General features: G+C 38.1%; 1 protein-coding gene and 1 long non-coding RNA gene across 3 annotated transcripts in view; both read right to left on the bottom strand.

Moving 5' to 3' along the window:
• Positions 1–2,639: 2,639 nt before the first annotated feature.
• On the bottom strand, positions 2,640–3,854 carry LOC107551842 (uncharacterized). Its single transcript, XR_001604815.1, has 2 exons — positions 3,756–3,854; positions 2,640–3,642 (listed from the first exon to the last, which is right to left on the bottom strand). It is a non-coding gene; the product is annotated as an uncharacterized lncRNA (long non-coding RNA).
• A 5,355-nt stretch (positions 3,855–9,209) lies between these two features.
• Positions 9,210–22,269, bottom strand: part of LOC107551841 (signal transducer and activator of transcription 5B-like) — a 34,545-nt gene continuing 21,485 nt past the window's right edge. For both annotated transcript variants that reach the window (XM_016233594.1, XM_016233593.1), the window contains exons 10-19: positions 17,880–17,967; positions 17,445–17,567; positions 17,239–17,331; positions 16,655–16,861; positions 14,935–15,029; positions 14,722–14,864; positions 14,431–14,586; positions 13,843–13,900; positions 10,326–10,430; positions 9,210–10,212 (exon numbers count right to left, since the gene is read on the bottom strand). In XM_016233594.1, coding sequence (XP_016089080.1) covers positions 10,089–10,212; positions 10,326–10,430; positions 13,843–13,900; positions 14,431–14,586; positions 14,722–14,864; positions 14,935–15,029; positions 16,655–16,861; positions 17,239–17,331; positions 17,445–17,567; positions 17,880–17,967 — 1,192 coding nt within the window. In that variant the 3' untranslated portion in view covers positions 9,210–10,088. The remainder of the gene's footprint in view (positions 10,213–10,325; positions 10,431–13,842; positions 13,901–14,430; positions 14,587–14,721; positions 14,865–14,934; positions 15,030–16,654; positions 16,862–17,238; positions 17,332–17,444; positions 17,568–17,879; positions 17,968–22,269) is intronic.

Here is a 22,269-nt window from a genome sequence, read left to right as displayed (position 1 = left end):
ATAGTATAGTTTTGTAATCGATCTATGAGTATGTCATGATCTATAGTATCGAATGCAGCACTAATCATCATCATTAACTGAAAATTGCTTTTCCATCAGAAAATGCCCAATGTCCAGTACTGATGGTGTACTGTTAAAGGTGCAGTAGGAGATCTTGGAAAATGCTAACTTCAGCCCGATAGCACTGAAAGCGAACGTCCCACCCTCCCTGCAATCGCCGACCAAAGCCAAAGTAAAAAAGTGAAGTAAATTTCAACGTAAAAGCCGAAGTGAAGTAAACTTCAGCGGATTTTCCCCTCTCAGGCAGTAGGGAGCAATGAACAGTGTGTAGGGATCATATCGATCGGAACACAGTTCATGCACGTAGTTCACTTCTAACGAGCTGGCGCGAGGACTAGATTAACCGCTGGGCTACATCATGTGTCATTCACTGGTGAGAAATCTTTAAAAGTACTACAATACCAGGAAGGAAGATCAGGTTGTTGATGTTTGCCTGCCATCCTCGCTCTGTCTGCACAGCATGCGTGAACGCGCTGATGACGTATCCTGTCTGCGCGAACTGGGTGAGGTTCACGTCTAACGAGCTGGCCCAGTAGCCCCTCACTGCAGAACAAAGATCCAGGGGGCGGGGTTGGATCCACATCTAAGGGGTGGAGATGGGTGGGTTTAGGGATCAGGGGGTGGAGATGGGTAAGTTTAGGTAAATGTAAGGTGGGAGGAGTTGGATCTGGATCCAACCTCGCCCCCTGGATCTTGTGTTCTGCAGTGAGGACCATCTCGGCTGGCGCGAGGACTGGATTAACCGCTGGGCTACATCATGTGTCATTCACCGGTGAGAAAACTTTAAAAGTACAATACCAGGAAGGAAGACCGGGTTGTTGATGTTTGTCTGCCATTCTCGCTCTGTCTGCACAGCGTGCGTAAATGCGCTGATGACGTATCCTGTCTGCGTGAACCTGGTGCGCAGAGGTATGCTTATACATATACGCTGACAGGCAGGTAGGAAAGCATATTAAAACGCTTGGACAGAGCGTTTTGATTGGACGAACATTTCTTGATCCTACGCCTTCCACAGAATATATAAATACAGACAAATACATATAGACCACTTAACTTAATGATTGCTATCAGGATGTGAAGAGACTTTCAACCAGCATAACAAAAAAAATTTCTGAAGACAATCGCCTATTGCACCTTTAAGCAAATCTTAACTCAAAACACAGCACACCTGCCAGAAGAACCAGTTTAAGTAAGATTATCATTATTTCACAGCTCTGAGGATTGCTTGAACATGACTGGTCATGCAGAGGATTATGGTGATCAAATATTTCTGAATAATGACCATTGTCCATGACAACTTTGTAACATTGTAAGTAATCAAAACAACTGATGCGTCTTTCCACCCTCTCTTCAAGATACAATAATTCAACTCATAACCATGCATTTATATCTTTATTTGTTAGGTAGCCATGTAATAAAAGGGTTAGCGTACTGCTAGCCAATCATTACAGTCCAAAAAAACAAAAAAACAAATCCAGGAAAACCCCTGCACTTTGTGGCTGGGTCCTGATCACCCCCATCTATGTTAAGTTATGATGACAGGCTTCATCCCTTACATATAGATTGGACATTATCCCTTACATATAGAACATAATGTAATGTTATTTCTAACGATAGGAAAAAGTACAAATAATGTTCAAAAAAATTGATTTTACAGAAAACAATAAGACAGACACTAAAGCCAAGCCATTACATTAACAACACATTAAAACCAAGTTACAGTTGCTCTAAAGACAATACAAGCACATTTTATCTGCATCGCAACGATATATTTCTTTTTAGATAGCACTATAGTAATTCTCTCTCTCTCTCTCTCTCTCTCTATATATATATATATATGTTTATTTTTTATATATATAAAATTCTGTGTCTGCATAGGTACTATTAAACAGCTCTTTGACGTGTATTTTCCTGAGATCTATTCTTGAGGGGAGCGAATTTATCTTGACTGACATTTTTACATTTTACATTACTTTGTTTTAAATAGACTGGATCTTTAAAGACATATTTTTTGATTAACATGGTCATTTGCTTTGATATCTATAAAATCCATTTCACTATACAGGCAAGAAGGCTTAAAATGTTTAAAAGAATCATTTGCTAATAGGGTAAGAAAAATAAACTTCTGGTTCAAACAACTCCTGGTATATTGTACAATTTTGGCTCTCAAGTGCACTGATTACCGTTAAGAGAGATATTTACTGGGAGAAAGACTGAAGTGTCAAACTAATTTCAGATCAATATATATGAAATCTGAGAGGTTTTAAAAATTTGTGAAAATTTGAAGGCTAACAACAGACTTTGGTGTAACAACTGGACAAACCTCAGCTGTTTAAGGCACCAGAAGAATGGCTCAGGGAAAATTAGGTATCTGGGGTGGGAGCCAGACAATCAGAAATGGCCAAGACGCTAGACAGATCAGACACCGAGAATAACTGTTTTCAGCTGATTGTCACTTTTTAGGTTAAAACACACACAGACCCAACCACCATAACATGATCGCTTGTTTATCAGAGAAGATGCTGTTTACCCAAACTCAAGCCATTGGCTGAGCAAATGTTGCTATATTGGGTTGGTGGCATATTTACAAAGCTCTACAGAGTCACAGTGTTCACACTTTTGGTGGAATCACCTACTAATAGCTGACTGTGTCTCTGCCCATCAAGAAAGGGTAGGAGAGAGTGTTTGAACTCAAAAAATGTACACTCTTCAACCTTAACCAAGAAGCTTATTTAAACATAAAATAAAAAATTTAAAGAATTTTGATTCTTCAGTTTGTTCTAAAGTTATCAAATTGAACTAAACTTGGTACACATAAACAATCCTAAGAATTCAAGACAAATTGTCTCAAAATCCACCCATAGGGGGCAACACAACTAAAAACATCATAACTCAGCAACCGTTTGATAGAGGAAGTGCTTCCCAATAAGATTTACGATTTTTCCAATCCCAAATCTTAAAAATCACCAATCAAATTTCATTAGCTAATATCTTAAAGTGTGAATGGTTTGGAACGCATGGATATTGACGTGCTAAATTTCATACATTTTCAATGCTAGGGGATGCTGTAACTAAAGTTGGGGAGAAATAACTCCACACTAATGTCAATGTCTTCAATTAGCCAACTGTGTGACTGGACTTAAAGATCTGATCAAGAAGATTTTTATAAAAAAGACTATAACAATCAAGATAAAGGGCAATGAAAGTGGCAAACCCACACTAGGCTAGTAAAGTAGCCGCTCATATCCAGCCAAATAGAAGTGTATCACTGCAATTGATAGTCTATTGTTCTTTGGTGGTTAATGATGGGAAATTACATATCAAACTATATATAAAATGCAAAGGCAGTTACACATCAGCTTTGACAAACATAGCATTTCACATTTGTTAAGATAAAATGATAGAATGGAACCATTGAGTTTTTGTGTAGTTCTCATAAGAGATCACAAGGTTAAAGGTCATGACTGTTGTCCGCTCCACTGGGTTTCCATGGGCTGACGCAGGAACTCCTCCACCTGTCGGGCCATGTCCATGGTCTCTTCCAGATCAAATTCACCTTCCGTGTCTAACATGGAGTCATTCCTTCAGATGCACACACACATACACCAGTCATGCACTGGGTTTGTTATTGTAGAGATAAACAGTAATAGCATGGGGGGAAAATAATCACATACAAGATGTTCCTCAGAACTTACATTGATGGATAGATTGTGAAGTTATGGTGTTGATTGACAGTGGGTGATGCTGCATGCTCCATGAAGGAATTCCCGGGAGATGGTTCAGGATTGGGCGAAGAAAACCTGGGAAAGAAAAAAAAATGTATACAGGTCATCTGTGTTAACATCTGATATGAATTTGTAATGCTTCTGGTATATTGCATTCTAACACAGGTAATTGTGTGAAATCAGTGTTCAACTTCCGAAGTTTTGTATCTAATTTCCATTATTAAATTAAATTATTATAATATACTGACATTATTTTGCCCATTTTCCACCCTTAGATACTAGCACTCACGGTGAGGAAATAAAAATACATACTATGTATTAGAGCCCTGCACGGGCCTCAAATATAGGCCCTAGCTCGGCCCTGGCCCGAGACGCTCAGGCTCTAGCCCGGCCCGGGTCCGACAGCTCATCAGAATTCTTGGCCTGAGTCCGACCCGAGCCCGTCTTGTTTCCCCCCCTTCTCCCAAAACAGCTTATAGCTATACTACTTTATAGTTTCAGCTATTAAAATAGTTAAGTTTTGTATGTAATGTCAAAGTGATTATATTTAGTTTCGTTTTTTTATTAAGTTAATTTTATTAAGTTTTTGTTTTTTAATGATCAAGCGGCCAGCGGCAGACAGTCATAGCCTATGTTTGATCAATTTAGCCTTCTCAAATCATCATGACTTGCCTAAAACAAAATCTATAAATATAAAACAGTTCAAGCATATCACAATGCTAGTTTAAATGTTTAACCTATATAAATGTGCGCTATTAGGTGCATATCTAATCGTTTGTGCGAAGAGCTAAAGCGCGCTTTACAGGACATGGAGGTGCCGGCGCGATCACTTGCATTGGAAACAACTTAAAATATGCCGTAATTATTGCTCATAAAGGTAAGAGTAATACATCACTCGGAATTGTAAAGGGTCAACTTTTATTTGTGTGCACTCACAATATCAACAAAACTGTGTGCTTTTATAAAATAAAGGATACATACAGGATGCACTTTCTGCAATTTTGGCCAGGAGTGCTTCACAATGATGAACCGAAACTCAGCGAATGCCTGCCTCACAGACTTGCTAAATGTATCTATAGAAAGTTTTAAATTACTACTTTAAAATGAAATAATTCAAATCGAAAACAAAAACTCTTTCATTATAAAATCCATAAAGATGCATTTCTCTCTAAAAGCGCGTCCAATGAGGAGATGGCGAGTCAGGATCGTCATCTTCATCTTTTCATGACAAGGACTCAGAAAACATGAATTTATTAATAAATAATTCAAATATCTCCTTACTATTTCCCCCGACACATTCATGGTAATTACGTTTGCTGGGGCTTTGCGGTACGCTTTAGCCTATTTCGTGCATTTTTGCTGTTATGTGCAAGGATATGTTTGCAGATTCTGCACTGCACATGACCAATTGGCTCACTGTTTGCCGTGGTTATCAAATCAAAACTCTTTCAAAATGCAGCTTTTCCTGATGCATTGGGAACTTTTAGTAACTCCCCACACTCCTACTTCTCCCTGATGCTCTGCACAGTCAACTGTCACCTGTTTGCTAAAGTGTGCGTACATGCGTTGCGTATAGGCAATGTATAATATTTATAATATAATGAATATAACAATATTTCATACAGTAGCCTATGTGTGTTCTGCGCGTATATGGGCACAATAAAAGTAGAGAAGCTTAATGAGCCCGAGTCCGACCCGAGCCCAATCTGTAAAAAATACAGAGATACAGGGACCCTACGGGCTTGCAGACCTCTATGTATGGGTCCACAATAGGTTTGCTCGGTTATGGCACAGATCATAATCACAATTTCTTTAGTCTATATTGAGATGGCAATTATTTAGCACAGGGCATATGATTAAAATCTTAATTTTATTACATGTAATTTTAAGCAATCTTATTTTACAATAATTACACACACATAATTGTTTTGCTGGAAATAAAGTTATGATCCCACAATGTTTGATACCAGAAAAATGTAACAATTCTTGATAAATTTTAAAGACAAGTATTGACAGACAATTATTTAAAGGGGTCATCAGATGTGACATGCACGTTTGAACTGAAATGTGTGTTGGCAGTGTGTGTACACAACCACCCTATAATGATAAAGATCCACCCAGTGTTTTTTTTATATCTCGTTTAATAATTTCCCCTTTCTCATATCAAGCCATTCTCAGATGCCTGTCTGTGTGACGTCACACTGACCCAGGCCCCTCCCACGATTGTTGATTGACACTAGCGTTTTACCCTAGACCCGCCCTGAGTGAGATGTCATCAGTCCGCCATTGTTTCGATGCCGGAGTGGTTGTAGACAAGAATGGTTCCTAAGCGATTGAGATGTTTTGTTGTTGGATGTAATCATGAACATATCAGTCGTCATTTACTCCCGCCATCTGAGCCGCTGAAGATGCAGTGGATTACGTTTGTTTTTGAAGGGAATGCACCCCCGATCTGCCTAAATGCATTTATGTTCGCGCGAATCATTTGTGATCCAGCCTCACCTACAGAAGAAGTGAGTATAAGGTTCTTTTATGAATCTTTGCAAATCGCCTTTCTTAATAACGTGCTAGTTAGAAAGTTCCACGGCTAAATTAAACATGAGAATGGCTCATCACCCCACGGAAGAGGTGGGTTGGGTGAGCAGAGCTCATTAGCATTTAAAGGAACATGCACTAAAACGGCTTGCTGAAAACAGTGCTGATTTTGACAGGGTAAAAAGGGGGTAACACTTTATTTTAAGGTGTCCTTGTTACATTGTAATTATACATTTAAGTACTGAGTAATATTAATTAACTACATGTACTTACTATATGGTTAGGGTTAGAGTTTAGTGTTACCTGCATGTATTTATGCATAATTTATTGTTATTGTAATAGTAAGTACATGTAACGTGTTACAAGGACACCTTAAAATAAAGTGTTACCCCCTTTTTACCCTGTCAAAATCAGCACTGTTTTCAGCAAGCCGTTTTAGTGCATGTTCCTTTAAATGCTAATGAGCTCTGCTCACCCAACCCACCTCTTCCGTGGGGTGATGAGCCATTCTCATGTTTAATTTAGCCGTGGAACTTTCTAACTAGCACGTTATTAAGAAAGGCGATTTGCAAAGATTCATAAAAGAACCTTATACTCACTTCTTCTGTAGGTGAGGCTGGATCACGAATGTTTCTCGCGAGCATAGATGCATTTAGGTAGATCGGGGGGGCGCATTCCCTTCAAAAACAAAGGTAATCCTCTGCGTCTTCAGAGGCTCAGATGTCGGGAGTAAATGACCACTGCTATGTTCATTATTACATTCAACGACAAAACACCTCAATCGCTTAGGAGTAATTCTTGTCTACAACCACTCCGGCATCGAAACAATGGCGGACTGATGACATCTCACTCAGGGCGGGTCTAGGGTAAAACGCTAGTGTCAATCAACAATCGTGGGAGGGGCCTGGGTCAGTGTGACGTCACACAAACAGGCATCTGAGAATAGCTTGATATGAGAAAGGGGAAATGTTATTACTACAAAAAAAATCTGATTACCCGATTAATCGTCAGAATAATCGGCCAATTACTAGATTACCAAAATAATTATTAGTGACAGCCCTAGTTGATTTTGTAGTAAACAAGTAGCTGTTCTAATTAGATCATGCCATTTTCATGGGGGGCAAAAATAATCACCTTTTTAAATTATTCCATCTGCCAAGCCCAGACTCGCTCATCAGACTGCCAATAAGAGAAGTGTGATTCATCACTTAACAGAACATGTTTCCACTGCTCCAGAGTCCAGTGGTGGTGTGCTTTACACCACTCCATCTGATGCATGGCATTGTAGCTGCTCAGCAAGGGAAACCCATTCCATGAAGCTCCCGCCGCACAGTTTTTGTGCTGATATTAATGCCAGTGGAAGCTATGGAATCAGCAGTGTCGGTGACTTTTACACACCATGCGCCTTGGCACTCAGTGACTTTACCTGGTCTTCCTTGTTGTTGCTGTTCCTAAACACTTCCACTTCCCAATAATACCACTCAAATTTGTGCGCAAAGAAAACAAAAATAACGATTTTATTCAACATTCCTCTCTTTGCATCAGAACGCCGGCTCCTGCATCTGCAGCACCACACGCATGCGTCGTGGTACTCTCCTGTCAGACTGACAGGGAAGAGAAAAAATTTAGTTTTCTTTGTCCACAGAAAGTATTAAAGTATATAAAATTACAGTCGAACCACTGATGTCACATGAACTATTTTATCATTATCTTACCTTTCTGGGCCTTGAACGTGTCAGTTGCGTTGCTATCTATAGAGGGTCAGAAAGCTCTCAGATTTCATCAAAAATATCTTAATTTGTGTTCTGAAGATGAACGAAGGTCTTACAGGTTTGCAACGACTTTAGTAATTAATGACAGAATTTTCATTTTTGGGTGAACTAACCCTTTAAGAGGTGTAGTACTTTTGTCCATATACAGGTGCATCTCAATAAATTAGAATGTCGTGGAAAAGTTCATTTATTTCAGTAATTCAACTCAAATTGTGAAACTCGTGTATTAAATAAATTCAATGCACACAGACTGAAGTAGTTTAAGTCTTTGGTTCTTTTAATTGTGATGATTTGGGCTCACATTTAACAAGAACCCACCAATTCACTATCTCAACAAATTAGAATACTTCATAACACCAATAAAAAAAAACATTTTTAGTGAATTGTTGGCCTTCTGGAAAGTATGTTCATTTACTGTACATGTACTCAATACTTGGTAGGGGCTCCTTTTGCATGAATTACTGCATCAATGCGGCGTGGCATGGAGGCAATCAGCCTGTGGCACTGCTCAGGTGTAATGGAAGCCCAGGTTGCTTTGATAGCGGCCTTCAGGTCATCTGCATTGTTGGGTCTGGTGTCTCTCATCTTCCTCTTGACAATACCCCATAGATTCTCTATCGGGTTCAGGTCTGGTGAGTTTGCTGGCCAGGCAAGCACACCAACACCATGGTCATTTAACCAACTTTTGGTGCTTTTGGCAGTGTGGGCAGGTGCCAAATCCTGCTGGAAAATGAAATCAGCATCTTCAAAAAGCTGGTCAGCAGAAGGAAGCATGAAGTGCTCCAAAATGTCTTGGTAAACGGGTGCAGTGACGAAAATTTGAAGGCTAACAACAGACTTTGGTGTAACAACTGGACAAACCTCAGCTGTTTAAGGCACCAGAAGAATGGCTCAGGGAAAATTAGGTATCTGGGGTGGGAGCCAGACAATCAGAAATGGCCAAGACGCTAGACAGATCAGACACCGAGAATAACTGTTTTCAGCTGATTGTCACTTTTTAGGTTAAAACACACACAGACCCAACCACCATAACATGATCGCTTGTTTATCAGAGAAGATGCTGTTTACCCAAACTCAAGCCATTGGCTGAGCAAATGTTGCTATATTGGGTTGGTGGCATATTTACAAAGCTCTACAGAGTCACAGTGTTCACACTTTTGGTGGAATCACCTACTAATAGCTGACTGTGTCTCTGCCCATCAAGAAAGGGTAGGAGAGAGTGTTTGAACTCAAAAAATGTACACTCTTCAACCTTAACCAAGAAGCTTATTTAAACATAAAATAAAAAATTTAAAGAATTTTGATTCTTCAGTTTGTTCTAAAGTTATCAAATTGAACTAAACTTGGTACACATAAACAATCCTAAGAATTCAAGACAAATTGTCTCAAAATCCACCCATAGGGGGCAACACAACTAAAAACATCATAACTCAGCAACCGTTTGATAGAGGAAGTGCTTCCCAATAAGATTTACGATTTTTCCAATCCCAAATCTTAAAAATCACCAATCAAATTTCATTAGCTAATATCTTAAAGTGTGAATGGTTTGGAACGCATGGATATTGACGTGCTAAATTTCATACATTTTCAATGCTAGGGGATGCTGTAACTAAAGTTGGGGAGAAATAACTCCACACTAATGTCAATGTCTTCAATTAGCCAACTGTGTGACTGGACTTAAAGATCTGATCAAGAAGATTTTTATAAAAAAGACTATAACAATCAAGATAAAGGGCAATGAAAGTGGCAAACCCACACTAGGCTAGTAAAGTAGCCGCTCATATCCAGCCAAATAGAAGTGTATCACTGCAATTGATAGTCTATTGTTCTTTGGTGGTTAATGATGGGAAATTACATATCAAACTATATATAAAATGCAAAGGCAGTTACACATCAGCTTTGACAAACATAGCATTTCACATTTGTTAAGATAAAATGATAGAATGGAACCATTGAGTTTTTGTGTAGTTCTCATAAGAGATCACAAGGTTAAAGGTCATGACTGTTGTCCGCTCCACTGGGTTTCCATGGGCTGACGCAGGAACTCCTCCACCTGTCGGGCCATGTCCATGGTCTCTTCCAGATCAAATTCACCTTCCGTGTCTAACATGGAGTCATTCCTTCAGATGCACACACACATACACCAGTCATGCACTGGGTTTGTTATTGTAGAGATAAACAGTAATAGCATGGGGGGAAAATAATCACATACAAGATGTTCCTCAGAACTTACATTGATGGATAGATTGTGAAGTTATGGTGTTGATTGACAGTGGGTGATGCTGCATGCTCCATGAAGGAATTCCCGGGAGATGGTTCAGGATTGGGCGAAGAAAACCTGGGAAAGAAAAAGAAATGTATACAGGTCATCTGTGTTAACATCTGATATGAATTTGTAATGCTTCTGGTATATTGCATTCTAACACAGGTAATTGTGTGAAATCAGTGTTCAACTTCCGAAGTTTTGTATCTAATTTCCATTATTAAATTAAATTATTATAATATACTGACATTATTTTGCCCATTTTCCACCCTTAGATACTAGCACTCACGGTGAGGAAATAAAAATACATACTATGTATTAGAGCCCTGCACGGGCCTCAAATATAGGCCCTAGCTCGGCCCTGGCCCGAGACGCTCAGGCTCTAGCCCGGCCCGGGTCCGACAGCTCATCAGAATTCTTGGCCTGAGTCCGACCCGAGCCCGTCTTGTTTCCCCCCCTTCTCCCAAAACAGCTTATAGCTATACTACTTTATAGTTTCAGCTATTAAAATAGTTAAGTTTTGTATGTAATGTCAAAGTGATTATATTTAGTTTCGTTTTTTTATTAAGTTAATTTTATTAAGTTTTTGTTTTTTAATGATCAAGCGGCCAGCGGCAGACAGTCATAGCCTATGTTTGATCAATTTAGCCTTCTCAAATCATCATGACTTGCCTAAAACAAAATCTATAAATATAAAACAGTTCAAGCATATCACAATGCTAGTTTAAATGTTTAACCTATATAAATGTGCGCTATTAGGTGCATATCTAATCGTTTGTGCGAAGAGCTAAAGCGCGCTTTACAGGACATGGAGGTGCCGGCGCGATCACTTGCATTGGAAACAACTTAAAATATGCCGTAATTATTGCTCATAAAGGTAAGAGTAATACATCACTCGGAATTGTAAAGGGTCAACTTTTATTTGTGTGCACTCACAATATCAACAAAACTGTGTGCTTTTATAAAATAAAGGATACATACAGGATGCACTTTCTGCAATTTTGGCCAGGAGTGCTTCACAATGATGAACCGAAACTCAGCGAATACCTGCCTCACAGACTTGCTAAATGTATCTATAGAAAGTTTTAAATTACTACTTTAAAATGAAATAATTCAAATCGAAAACAAAAACTCTTTCATTATAAAATCCATAAAGATGCATTTCTCTCTAAAAGCGCGTCCAATGAGGAGATGGCGAGTCAGGATCGTCATCTTCATCTTTTCATGACAAGGACTCAGAAAACATGAATTTATTAATAAATAATTCAAATATCTCCTTACTATTTCCCCCGACACATTCATGGTAATTACGTTTGCTGGGGCTTTGCGGTACGCTTTAGCCTATTTCGTGCATTTTTGCTGTTATGTGCAAGGATATGTTTGCAGATTCTGCACTGCACATGACCAATTGGCTCACTGTTTGCCGTGGTTATCAAATCAAAACTCTTTCAAAATGCAGCTTTTCCTGATGCATTGGGAACTTTTAGTAACTCCCCACACTCCTACTTCTCCCTGATGCTCTGCACAGTCAACTGTCACCTGTTTGCTAAAGTGTGCGTACATGCGTTGCGTATAGGCAATGTATAATATTTATAATATAATGAATATAACAATATTTCATACAGTAGCCTATGTGTGTTCTGCGCGTATATGGGCACAATAAAAGTAGAGAAGCTTAATGAGCCCGAGTCCGACCCGAGCCCAATCTGTAAAAAATACAGAGATACAGGGACCCTACGGGCTTGCAGACCTCTATGTATGGGTCCACAATAGGTTTGCTCGGTTATGGCACAGATCATAATCACAATTTCTTTAGTCTATATTGAGATGGCAATTATTTAGCACAGGGCATATGATTAAAATCTTAATTTTATTACATGTAATTTTAAGCAATCTTATTTTACAATAATTACACACACATAATTGTTTTGCTGGAAATAAAGTTATGATCCCACAATGTTTGATACCAGAAAAATGTAACAATTCTTGATAAATTTTAAAGACAAGTATTGACAGACAATTATTTAAAGGGGTCATCAGATGTGACATGCACGTTTGAACTGAAATGTGTGTTGGCAGTGTGTGTACACAACCACCCTATAATGATAAAGATCCACCCAGTGTTTTTTTTATATCTCGTTTAATAATTTCCCCTTTCTCATATCAAGCCATTCTCAGATGCCTGTCTGTGTGACGTCACACTGACCCAGGCCCCTCCCACGATTGTTGATTGACACTAGCGTTTTACCCTAGACCCGCCCTGAGTGAGATGTCATCAGTCCGCCATTGTTTCGATGCCGGAGTGGTTGTAGACAAGAATTACTCCTAAGCGATTGAGGTGTTTTGTCGTTGAATGTAATAATGAACATAGCAGTGGTCATTTACTCCCGACATCTGAGCCTCTGAAGACGCAGAGGATTACCTTTGTTTTTGAAGGGAATGCGCCCCCCCGATCTACCTAAATGCATCTATGCTCGCGAGAAACATTCGTGATCCAGCCTCACCTACAGAAGAAGTGAGTATAAGGTTCTTTTATGAATCTTTGCAAATCGCCTTTCTTAATAACGTGCTAGTTAGAAAGTTCCACGGCTAAATTAAACATGAGAATGGCTCATCACCCCACGGAAGAGGTGGGTTGGGTGAGCAGAGCTCATTAGCATTTAAAGGAACATGCACTAAAACGGCTTGCTGAAAACAGTGCTGATTTTGACAGGGTAAAAAGGGGGTAACACTTTATTTTAAGGTGTCCTTGTAACACGTTACATGTACTTACTATTACAATAACAATAAATTATGCATAAATACATGCAGGTAACACTAAACTCTAACCCTAACCATATAGTAAGTACATGTAGTTAATTAATATTACTCAGTACTTAAATGTATAATTACAATGTAACAAGGACACCTTAAAATAAAGTGAAACCAAAAAGGGGGTTGTTTTACACTACCATTGAGAAATTTTAACCAAAGTATGTTATAGACTTTTCATTAAGACCCTAAAGAATCATATCAACTTGTGGAAAATGGGCATCCGATGACCCCTTTAAGATAAGTAAACAGTCAGTAATACAATAAAAGAAAAAGTAATAACAGGTAATGTTGTAAATAATGTTCAGTTTCTTGCACAGACTGATCTTTTCGCTTCATAAGACCTGAATATATCACTGTATATTCCTTGATATAGGGCCTACATTTTTTTTAATTCTCAAAAACCAGTAGCCACTGACTTGCATTTTATAAATCACCAAGAACCACAGTTTCAGCTAAAAATCATCTTTATTGTTTTACTGAAGAAAAAAAAAAAGTCACCTTCATCTTGGATGGCCTGATGTGAGCAAATTAAAATTTTTGCATGAACTATTCATCTGTATATATTGGAATATGTAAAAGCACATTTCTCTAATATCCAGAATTTATTAATGATAATCATTTGGATGAGTGTTTGACTATGTATAATGACTTGAGAGAAGAAAACAATACTCACTCAACCTTCACCACCTGCTTGATCTCTGGTTTGACGTATCCATCCCCCACTGCTTTTGCTGAAAAAACAAAATCACATTCATTAAAGATTGCTAATAGAAACACTTTAATTCACAAGACCCATGGTAAGTATGTATATATCGAACAGTCATTGAGCTTGTGCTGAACAAAAACGTGTTTTGAGATTTTGACTCTCTTTATTACCCTTTTATAAACATTGAAGCTGTCAATCACTAAAGTTCACTCACTATATTCTGCACTCTCACAAAAATGAAATGACAGGAAAAAAAGGCATGCAGAACCCAGTTGGTGAGCTTAAACTAAACAAAATCATGTTTTGAGCGGTACTAAGTTGATTCTGACTAAATTAAAAACCTCTGATTGGCCTTTCATAAGCTCAACTGACATGCCTGTGATACCAATTACACAAATGACCCACATTGAATTCTAAAAACATTTTCACTGAAAGGTGCTTCGTAAAGTTGTACTGAAAGTTGGGAAACATAATGCTAAGTAACTGCAACTGTGCTAACAATCAAGCATACAATTATTTGATGACATTTCTGTCTGCAAGAGAAAACATGCATACAGTTTGGAGGTGTGCAGTAACGGGAGAAGACTTCCTCTTTCGGCTGGTTGGGATAGAGGAAGAGCAGATGGTTCAGATCACTGATCCGATCAGCCAGAGAGCGGATGGAGAAATCTTTAGTAGTGAAGGGCATCAGGTTCCACACCATCCGTTCTCCTGCACAATGAAACTCAGAATATGATGGCTGCTGTTAAATTTGTGCATTTCTGTTCAGCTTAGACGCATCTTTGGCTAAATGCATCTCAGTTCTCATTAGTGTTGTCTTCACTAACCATTTACTGTGTTCCTTACCTGCTTTGTTCGGGTTTTCTGCAACCCATGCAATGGTGATGCCTCCGATCTCAGAGTCGCTGAAGCGCAGAAGGAATGTACTGTTTGGTTTGGACATCAACATGTCCTGAGCTTGCTGCTTGTTCAGGAAACCCAGAATCGCTCTGCAGATAAACATACATTTTACTAAATGCACTCTTATTGGTGCGTGAAGTGTGCTGCATTAGTCTTTACCCATCATTCCAGTGAGACTTCAGGTGTTTCTTCATGAGCTCAATAACACCATCAAACCACTGCCAGAATGTGAAGTTCCTGCCCGGCAAACTCTCCTGTAAACACAAGAACACCCAAGACTGGATCCTGAGACTGGATATATTGCATTCATTTTAAATGTTCAGTCACTTTTCTTCTTTTATATCACTGGATGTTTTGAGGAAAAATATAAAGTCAAGTATTGGCTCTCAAGGAGACAATGTATAATAGGATTAGTTGCTGCACATTTGAAAAGACCTATTATTTACAAACCCGATTCCAAAAAAGTTGGGACACTGTACAAATTGTGAATAAAAACAGAATGCAATGATGTGGAAGTTTCAGTGTTCACCGACAATGTTTTCTTGAAGTATTCCTGAGCCCATGTTGTGATTTTCATTACAGTAGCATTCCTGTATGTGATGCAGTGCCGTCTAAGGGCCCGAAGATCACGGGCATCCAGTATGGTTTTCCGGCCTTGACCCTTACGCACAGAGATTGTTCCAGATTCTCTGAATCTTTGGATGATATTATGCACTGTAGATGATGATAACTTCAAACTCTTTGCAATTTTTCTCTGAGAAACTCCTTTCTGATATTGTTCCACTATTTTTTGCCACAGCATTGGGGGAATTGATGATCCTCTGCCCATAATGACTTCTGAGAGACACTGCCACTCTGAGAGGCTCTTTTTATACCCAATCATGTTGCCAATTGACCTAATAAGTTGCAAATTGGTCCTCCAGCTGTTCCTTATACGTACATTTAACTTTTCCGGCCTCTTATTGCTACCTGTCCCAACTTTTTTGGAATGTGTAGCTCTCATGAAATCCAAAATGAGCAAATATTTGGCATGATATTTCAAAATGTCTCACTTTCAACATTTGATATGTTATCTATATTCTATTGTGAATAAAATATAAGTTTATGAGATTTGTAAATTATTCCATTCCTTTTTTACTCACAATGTGTACAGTGTCCCAACTTTTTTGGAATTGGGTTTGTATGTTTGCATCACATATTCTGTTTATTTTATAGCATGGTGTAATTACATGTTCCCAGACATCCTGCACTAACATATGTGACCGCGGACCACAAAACCCCCACAGTCAGTCATAAGGTAACATTTTTTAAAATTGAGATTTATGCACTATATGAAAGCTGAATAAATAAGCTTTCCATTGATGTATGGTTTGTTAGGATAGGACAATATTTGGCTGAGATCAAACTATTTGAAAATCTGGAATCTGAAGGTGCAAAAAAATCGAAATATTGAGAAAATCGCCTTTAAAGTTGTCCAAATGAAGTTCTTAGCCATGCATATTACTAATGAAAAATTAAGTTTTAATATATTTACGGTAAGAAAATATTGATTAAAATGATTTTTGGCGTAAAAGAAAAATCGATCATTTTGACCCCAACAATGTATTATTGGCTATTGCTACAAATATACCATATTATATTATGTTACATATCTCAAATTTAATGCATGTCTCTAAAATGCAATTCTTTTAAATTAAACTCTCGTTCATATGCATGTAGCTAGCAACATCCTCTTTTAGAGTCTCACAATGCCAGAATGATGCATCAGTCAATTTAACCGATTCAGTCTAATTTGCTAAAAACCAGTTCAGTCTGATTTGCCAACCACTGAAAAGAATCAACTCAAAGAAAAACATCTTTAGGTAATACTGATGGTTACCCTATTGAACTGAGACCAGGTGATGGTCATGTTGCAGTAGTCCTCAGGGTTGTTGCTGGAACTGCTGAAGGCTTTCTGAGCGAGGAACACCAGAATGTCTTCTGACAGGCCCCTGTCGCTATGAACCTCCGATTTATATTTCATGTTCAAAGCCTCACACAGCTGCGGCCACAGCACCTTATCAGGCACCACGAATGGCACTCGACCCTAAGGAGAATTCATGTAGAACCTAATTAGCACAAGTGTGTACTTCTGTGAATGTTGTTGTACACTGAAAGCACAAAATATTCACAGGACATTTCACATCGTTGTATTTTGGTTGCTCAAAACAATTTAAACATTCTGGACCCTGTTAGGAGAGTGGCATGTATTACAATCCCAGTCAAGCAACAACAGTTTACAATAAATGAAGACAACATGTTCGTAAGTGTAAATGGACTATATCTGACACATTAGAAAACAGAAACAGACTATTTGTGTTAAGTCGCCTCAAAACAACATTATAAATGTACTTGATCTATCAGCTGAGAACAGTACAATTTGTTAAAATATGCAAAGAATATGTAACTGATGTGTCCACTAACTGGCTCAGAGAAAGCATTATCCCACAGTACTGTCGCTGTAGCGTTATTGTCTTGACTCCCATGAACGATGACCACAACAGGCAGGGATAATGTCTGCACAAGAGAGAGAAGCAAAAAGGGACAAATTTACAAATTATACAAAGTTGCATGATTGTTGCAAAGTTGCATGATTTTGAGAAGATTTGCGTTTTAGTGTAATGTTTCACCTTCACGTGAAACACAAGTTCATTGCCTCCCACACTGAACTGAGACTCAAACAGAACCGTAAACTTCTCTTCAGTCACTGACTCTGCCCCACGGCGGTCTGACCTCTTTATACGCTTCAGAGACTGCAAACAAGAGGGAAAGTAAGTCATCTTTTTAAATTTTAAAACAAGTTTTGATTAATCAAATTCCAAAACATCCACTGAATCAAATAACAGCAGGCCAAAAATTTCATCTTTATAACACTCATTAGGCCTTATTAACACATCTCTGCAGGATGACTTTAAAAAAAAATTAAATAAACTTTTAAATGTAGTTGCTTTAGTTCATGAAGTGTTTATCTTGAAATATTACTAACAGTATAAATGCCATTAACAACATTTTGCGGTGCATGTAAACACACTTCGTGTAATGGGAAGCCTTTAAGTGCAATTTACCATGGTCCTGAAGTGTGCACTCAGGGTGCCAGTGGTTTGGTGGTACTCCATCACACAGCTGTTGTTCAGAATCTCTCCACTGCTCTCACTTCAGAGTAAAAAGAGGACAAACAGTCATGTCACTTTTTATTGTCATTCAAAAACCCATGAACATGTATGTACATATGCAGCAACAAAACAGCATAGTATACATCGTACACAACTGTGTCAATGGTTATATAGAGCTGCGATTTTTTTAGGTGCCCACCAATCAAGTACTTTATGCACTTGTGCGAAATTAAATTAAATAATAAAAAAATAATAAATACATAGATAAATTATGATGCAGGATTGATCTTTAATACAGGTTATTTTTCATTATTTTGTTATTTTTTTAAATCACACTCTTCAAGGACAATATAAAAAAACAAGCATATTTTAAACGTTGAAAACATAATGGTTAAACCAAGCATTTTTCAAGCTTTCAAAACTGTACAAATGCTGTGTACAGTATAAAGCTCTATATAAATAAACATGACTTGACAATACAAACAATATGTCAAATGTATCAAACTGTAATCCAGTAAACTGAACTAAAATTTACTTATTTATCTCTGTGTACCCATCTGTGGGCCAGTACCACAAAGTTAGTTGAACAAACTCCGGGTTAAATGACTGGAGTTGACTAACAAAAACACATCCAACCTGCTTTAAATGGTACTCCTAGACTACACAATGGTACCATTTCTCAGTTATTTATGAATTACTTATCTGTTAAAATGCCTCAAGATATATTAAACTCACTAGTCAACCTCACTAGTTTTATTTTAGCTAAAAATTAAAACTAAAATTTCAAAAATAAAGGAAATTAGATTAATCTTCAGACATACAATATTAGTTTAACCAAATATTAAATATTTATACAATTAAATAAAAAATAAATTTTTATGGTATCCTCAAAAAATAATTGAAAAAAATAAATGAACTGAAGGTGATTTAATGATTTAGAATCAGATTTTACAAGACAAATATCTGATCAAACTCTGACTTTATAATCTTGTTTCTGTTTGTTTTGGCTAGTAGAAGTTCTGTGGCCTGTAGCACGAAGCAAGATGAACAAACTCAAGAGTTGTAGATTAAGTTTTTTGTTGACAAAACCCGACAAAGCCAACCTGGTTTAGATCAGGATCAGCGGGCTCACAAAGCTCGATATAATCATTCTCTGACAACTCAAGAGTTTGAACCAGAGTTTGTTATTAACTGAAACCGGCTTCGTGCTACAGCATTTTTATGGTATCCTCAAAAAATAATTGAAAAAAATAAATGAACTGAAGGTGATATAATATCTGATCAAACTCTGACTTTATAATCTTGTTTCTGTTTGTTTTGGCTAGTAGAAGTTCTGTGGCCTGTAGCACGAAGCAAGATGAACAAACTCAAGAGTTGTAGATTAAGTTTTTTGTTGACAAAACCCGACAAAGCCAACCTGGTTTAGATCAGGATCAGCGGGCTCACAAAGCTCGATATAATCATTCTCTGACAACTCAAGAGTTTGAACCAGAGTTTGTTATTAACTGAAACCGGCTTCGTGCTACAGGCCACTGAATGGTAACTAAATGGTAAAAAGAGAAAAACTGTTTCCTTTCTGATGCCTGTTCACATGGATCCACGAAAATGACTAAAACTCTGTATTATGGCAAATGTCACACTGGTACATTTCCCACAGCATTTAAGCAGGCTCGGGTAAGCCCACTGCTTAAAAAACCCTCTCAAAATCCAGCACTTTTAGAAAACTACAGACCGGTTTCCCTTCTTCCGTTCATTGCAAAGACACTTGAGCGAGTTGTGTTCAACCAACTCTCTGTTTCTTGCACAGAACAACCTCCCGTACAGCAACCAATCTGGCTTCAATAGCGGCCACTCAACTGAGACTGCCCTGCTCTCGGTTACTGAAGCCCTGAGACTGGCAAGAGCAGCTTCCAAATCCTCAGTACTCATCTTTAGGGTTGGGTACCAAAACCCGGTACCAATATGGCACCGGTACCTATGTAACCAGTATCAGTGTTGGGAGTAACGCATTACAAAAGTAATAATATTACAGTAGTATATTAAGTTTTGCTGTAACGTAGTAATATAACGCATTACTAATAAAAATTGGGTAATATTATTACTCGTTACAATCTCAGTAACGCAAGTTACAACAACATATTACTAACACCGGAAAACAGCACCAGAGAAAAACTTCCGCGGGTAAAATAGTTTGCCTATCTTCTGTTGCTGGAATTAGATGGTTGAGATGACTGCAGAGACGGATTCTACATTTGTGAGATGGACACACTCCTGTTATTTTCAGTTCATTGGAGAAAAGGATAAGAACGCTTAGCAATATGTGCGACACCAAACTCTCAACATGGAGAAATAGCACGAGTAAAACCTGGAAACACCTGGACTGGTGCCACTAACAGTAAGCTATCGGAGAGAGCTGTGGGGTCGGAGAAGAGAAAAAGGCGGCGGACGAGAGCAGACAAGCAACAAAAATTAAGTTTAACTAAAAATAACTAAATCTGTTCTTATTAAATCATAGTCTATATGTAAAATGATGTGATAACTTCCCCGTGCTGAGATGCGTCGTATCATGTGTCGACGATAGCCAGAGATATTGTCAAAACAAAGCATCAAAAATTGGCAATATTACGAGGATTTAGCATTTCCAAGTAACGTAGGCCTGTTACATTCTTCTTATTATTAGGCCTATTATTATTATTAGGTTACTTTTATTATTAAATTACATGAAATTATTGCGCCGCAATAATTTTTTTTAAACAGGTCTATTAATTTATACAATTGAATTATAGGCCTACAATTAAAATTATTAACACTGCAGTCATCAATGAAAATTAAGAGCAGCTTTATTTCGTGCACAGATTTTCAAAAACAACCTGTTTAACGCGAAATACATTTCTTCTCATGTTTTTCACTATAGGCTACGGGCCAAAAGAGAAATATTAAGGGAATAATTTAAGACAGATATATACCATCATCAGCCTATATTGAAGTCATTTTGTCTCTTGTTGTCTCAGAGAATATGTGCCGCTAATGCAGCGTTAGAAAGCTCCGTCAGTTTTTTTTTTACTTTCACTTTCTCTATAGTGAATTGACTGACGTTCACCGGCATAACTCTTGCACAGTTCGCGTGTTGCTTGCTTGTGTTGCTTGACCCCACCCCCATAATATCAATTGTTTATAGGCCACATATTAGGCACTTTTTTAATGTTTATTTTCAATGTTAATGAAAGTGACACCAAAAATAAGGGAACATCATTAGGAAAAATTGTAAATTAAGCAAGTTTCTGATGGGCCCCGTCAAGCCCCACACTAGCGCCGCCACTGATTAGCCTAATTCGTTTTGGCTTGTTTAGCAACTTATATTTTTCATTCTCGTTTTCTTCTGAAACCGTTCAAAATTGCCTATAGGCTAGTTATTGTGTTTATTGTTTGTACATTATAACATTTTGCTTTATTTACCGGTGTTATGAATGTAATAATGTGGTTTCTGCTCATCTGTGTTTAACCTAAACTACAACGTAACATTAATGTAGACCTACATACCGAACTCTCTGTTTCTTGCACAGAACAACCTCCCGTACAGCAACCAATCTGGCTTCAATAGCGGCCACTCAACTGAGACTGCCCTGCTCTCGGTTACTGAAGCCCTGAGACTGGCAAGAGCAGCTTCCAAATCCTCAGTACTCATCTTTAGGGTTGGGTACCAAAACCCGGTACCAATATGGCACCGGTACCTATGTAACCAGTATCAGTGTTGGGAGTAACGCATTACAAAAGTAATAATATTACAGTAGTATATTAAGTTTTGCTGTAACGTAGTAATATAACGCATTACTAATAAAAATTGGGTAATATTATTACTCGTTACAATCTCAGTAACGCAAGTTACAACAACATATTACTAACACCGGAAAACAGCACCAGAGAAAAACTTCCGCGGGTAAAATAGTTTGCCTATCTTCTGTTGCTGGAATTAGATGGTTGAGATGACTGCAGAGACGGATTCTACATTTGTGAGATGGACACACTCCTGTTATTTTCAGTTCATTGGAGAAAAGGATAAGAACGCTTAGCAATATGTGCGACACCAAACTCTCAACATGGAGAAATAGCACGAGTAAAACCTGGAAACACCTGGACTGGTGCCACTAACAGTAAGCTATCGGAGAGAGCTGTGGGGTCGGAGAAGAGAAAAAGGCGGCGGACGAGAGCAGACAAGCAACAAAAATTAAGTTTAACTAAAAATAACTAAATCTGTTCTTATTAAATCATAGTCTATATGTAAAATGATGTGATAACTTCCCCGTGCTGAGATGCGTCGTATCATGTGTCGACGATAGCCAGA

This window comes from Sinocyclocheilus grahami, unplaced genomic scaffold, assembly GCF_001515645.1.
Source record: "Sinocyclocheilus grahami isolate Dianchi unplaced genomic scaffold, SAMN03320097.WGS_v1.1 scaffold435.1, whole genome shotgun sequence".
Classification (NCBI taxonomy): Eukaryota; Metazoa; Chordata; class Actinopteri; order Cypriniformes; family Cyprinidae; genus Sinocyclocheilus; species Sinocyclocheilus grahami.
Note: the sequence above shows the minus strand (reverse complement) of the source record. Positions and strands in the feature narration are given on the sequence as shown.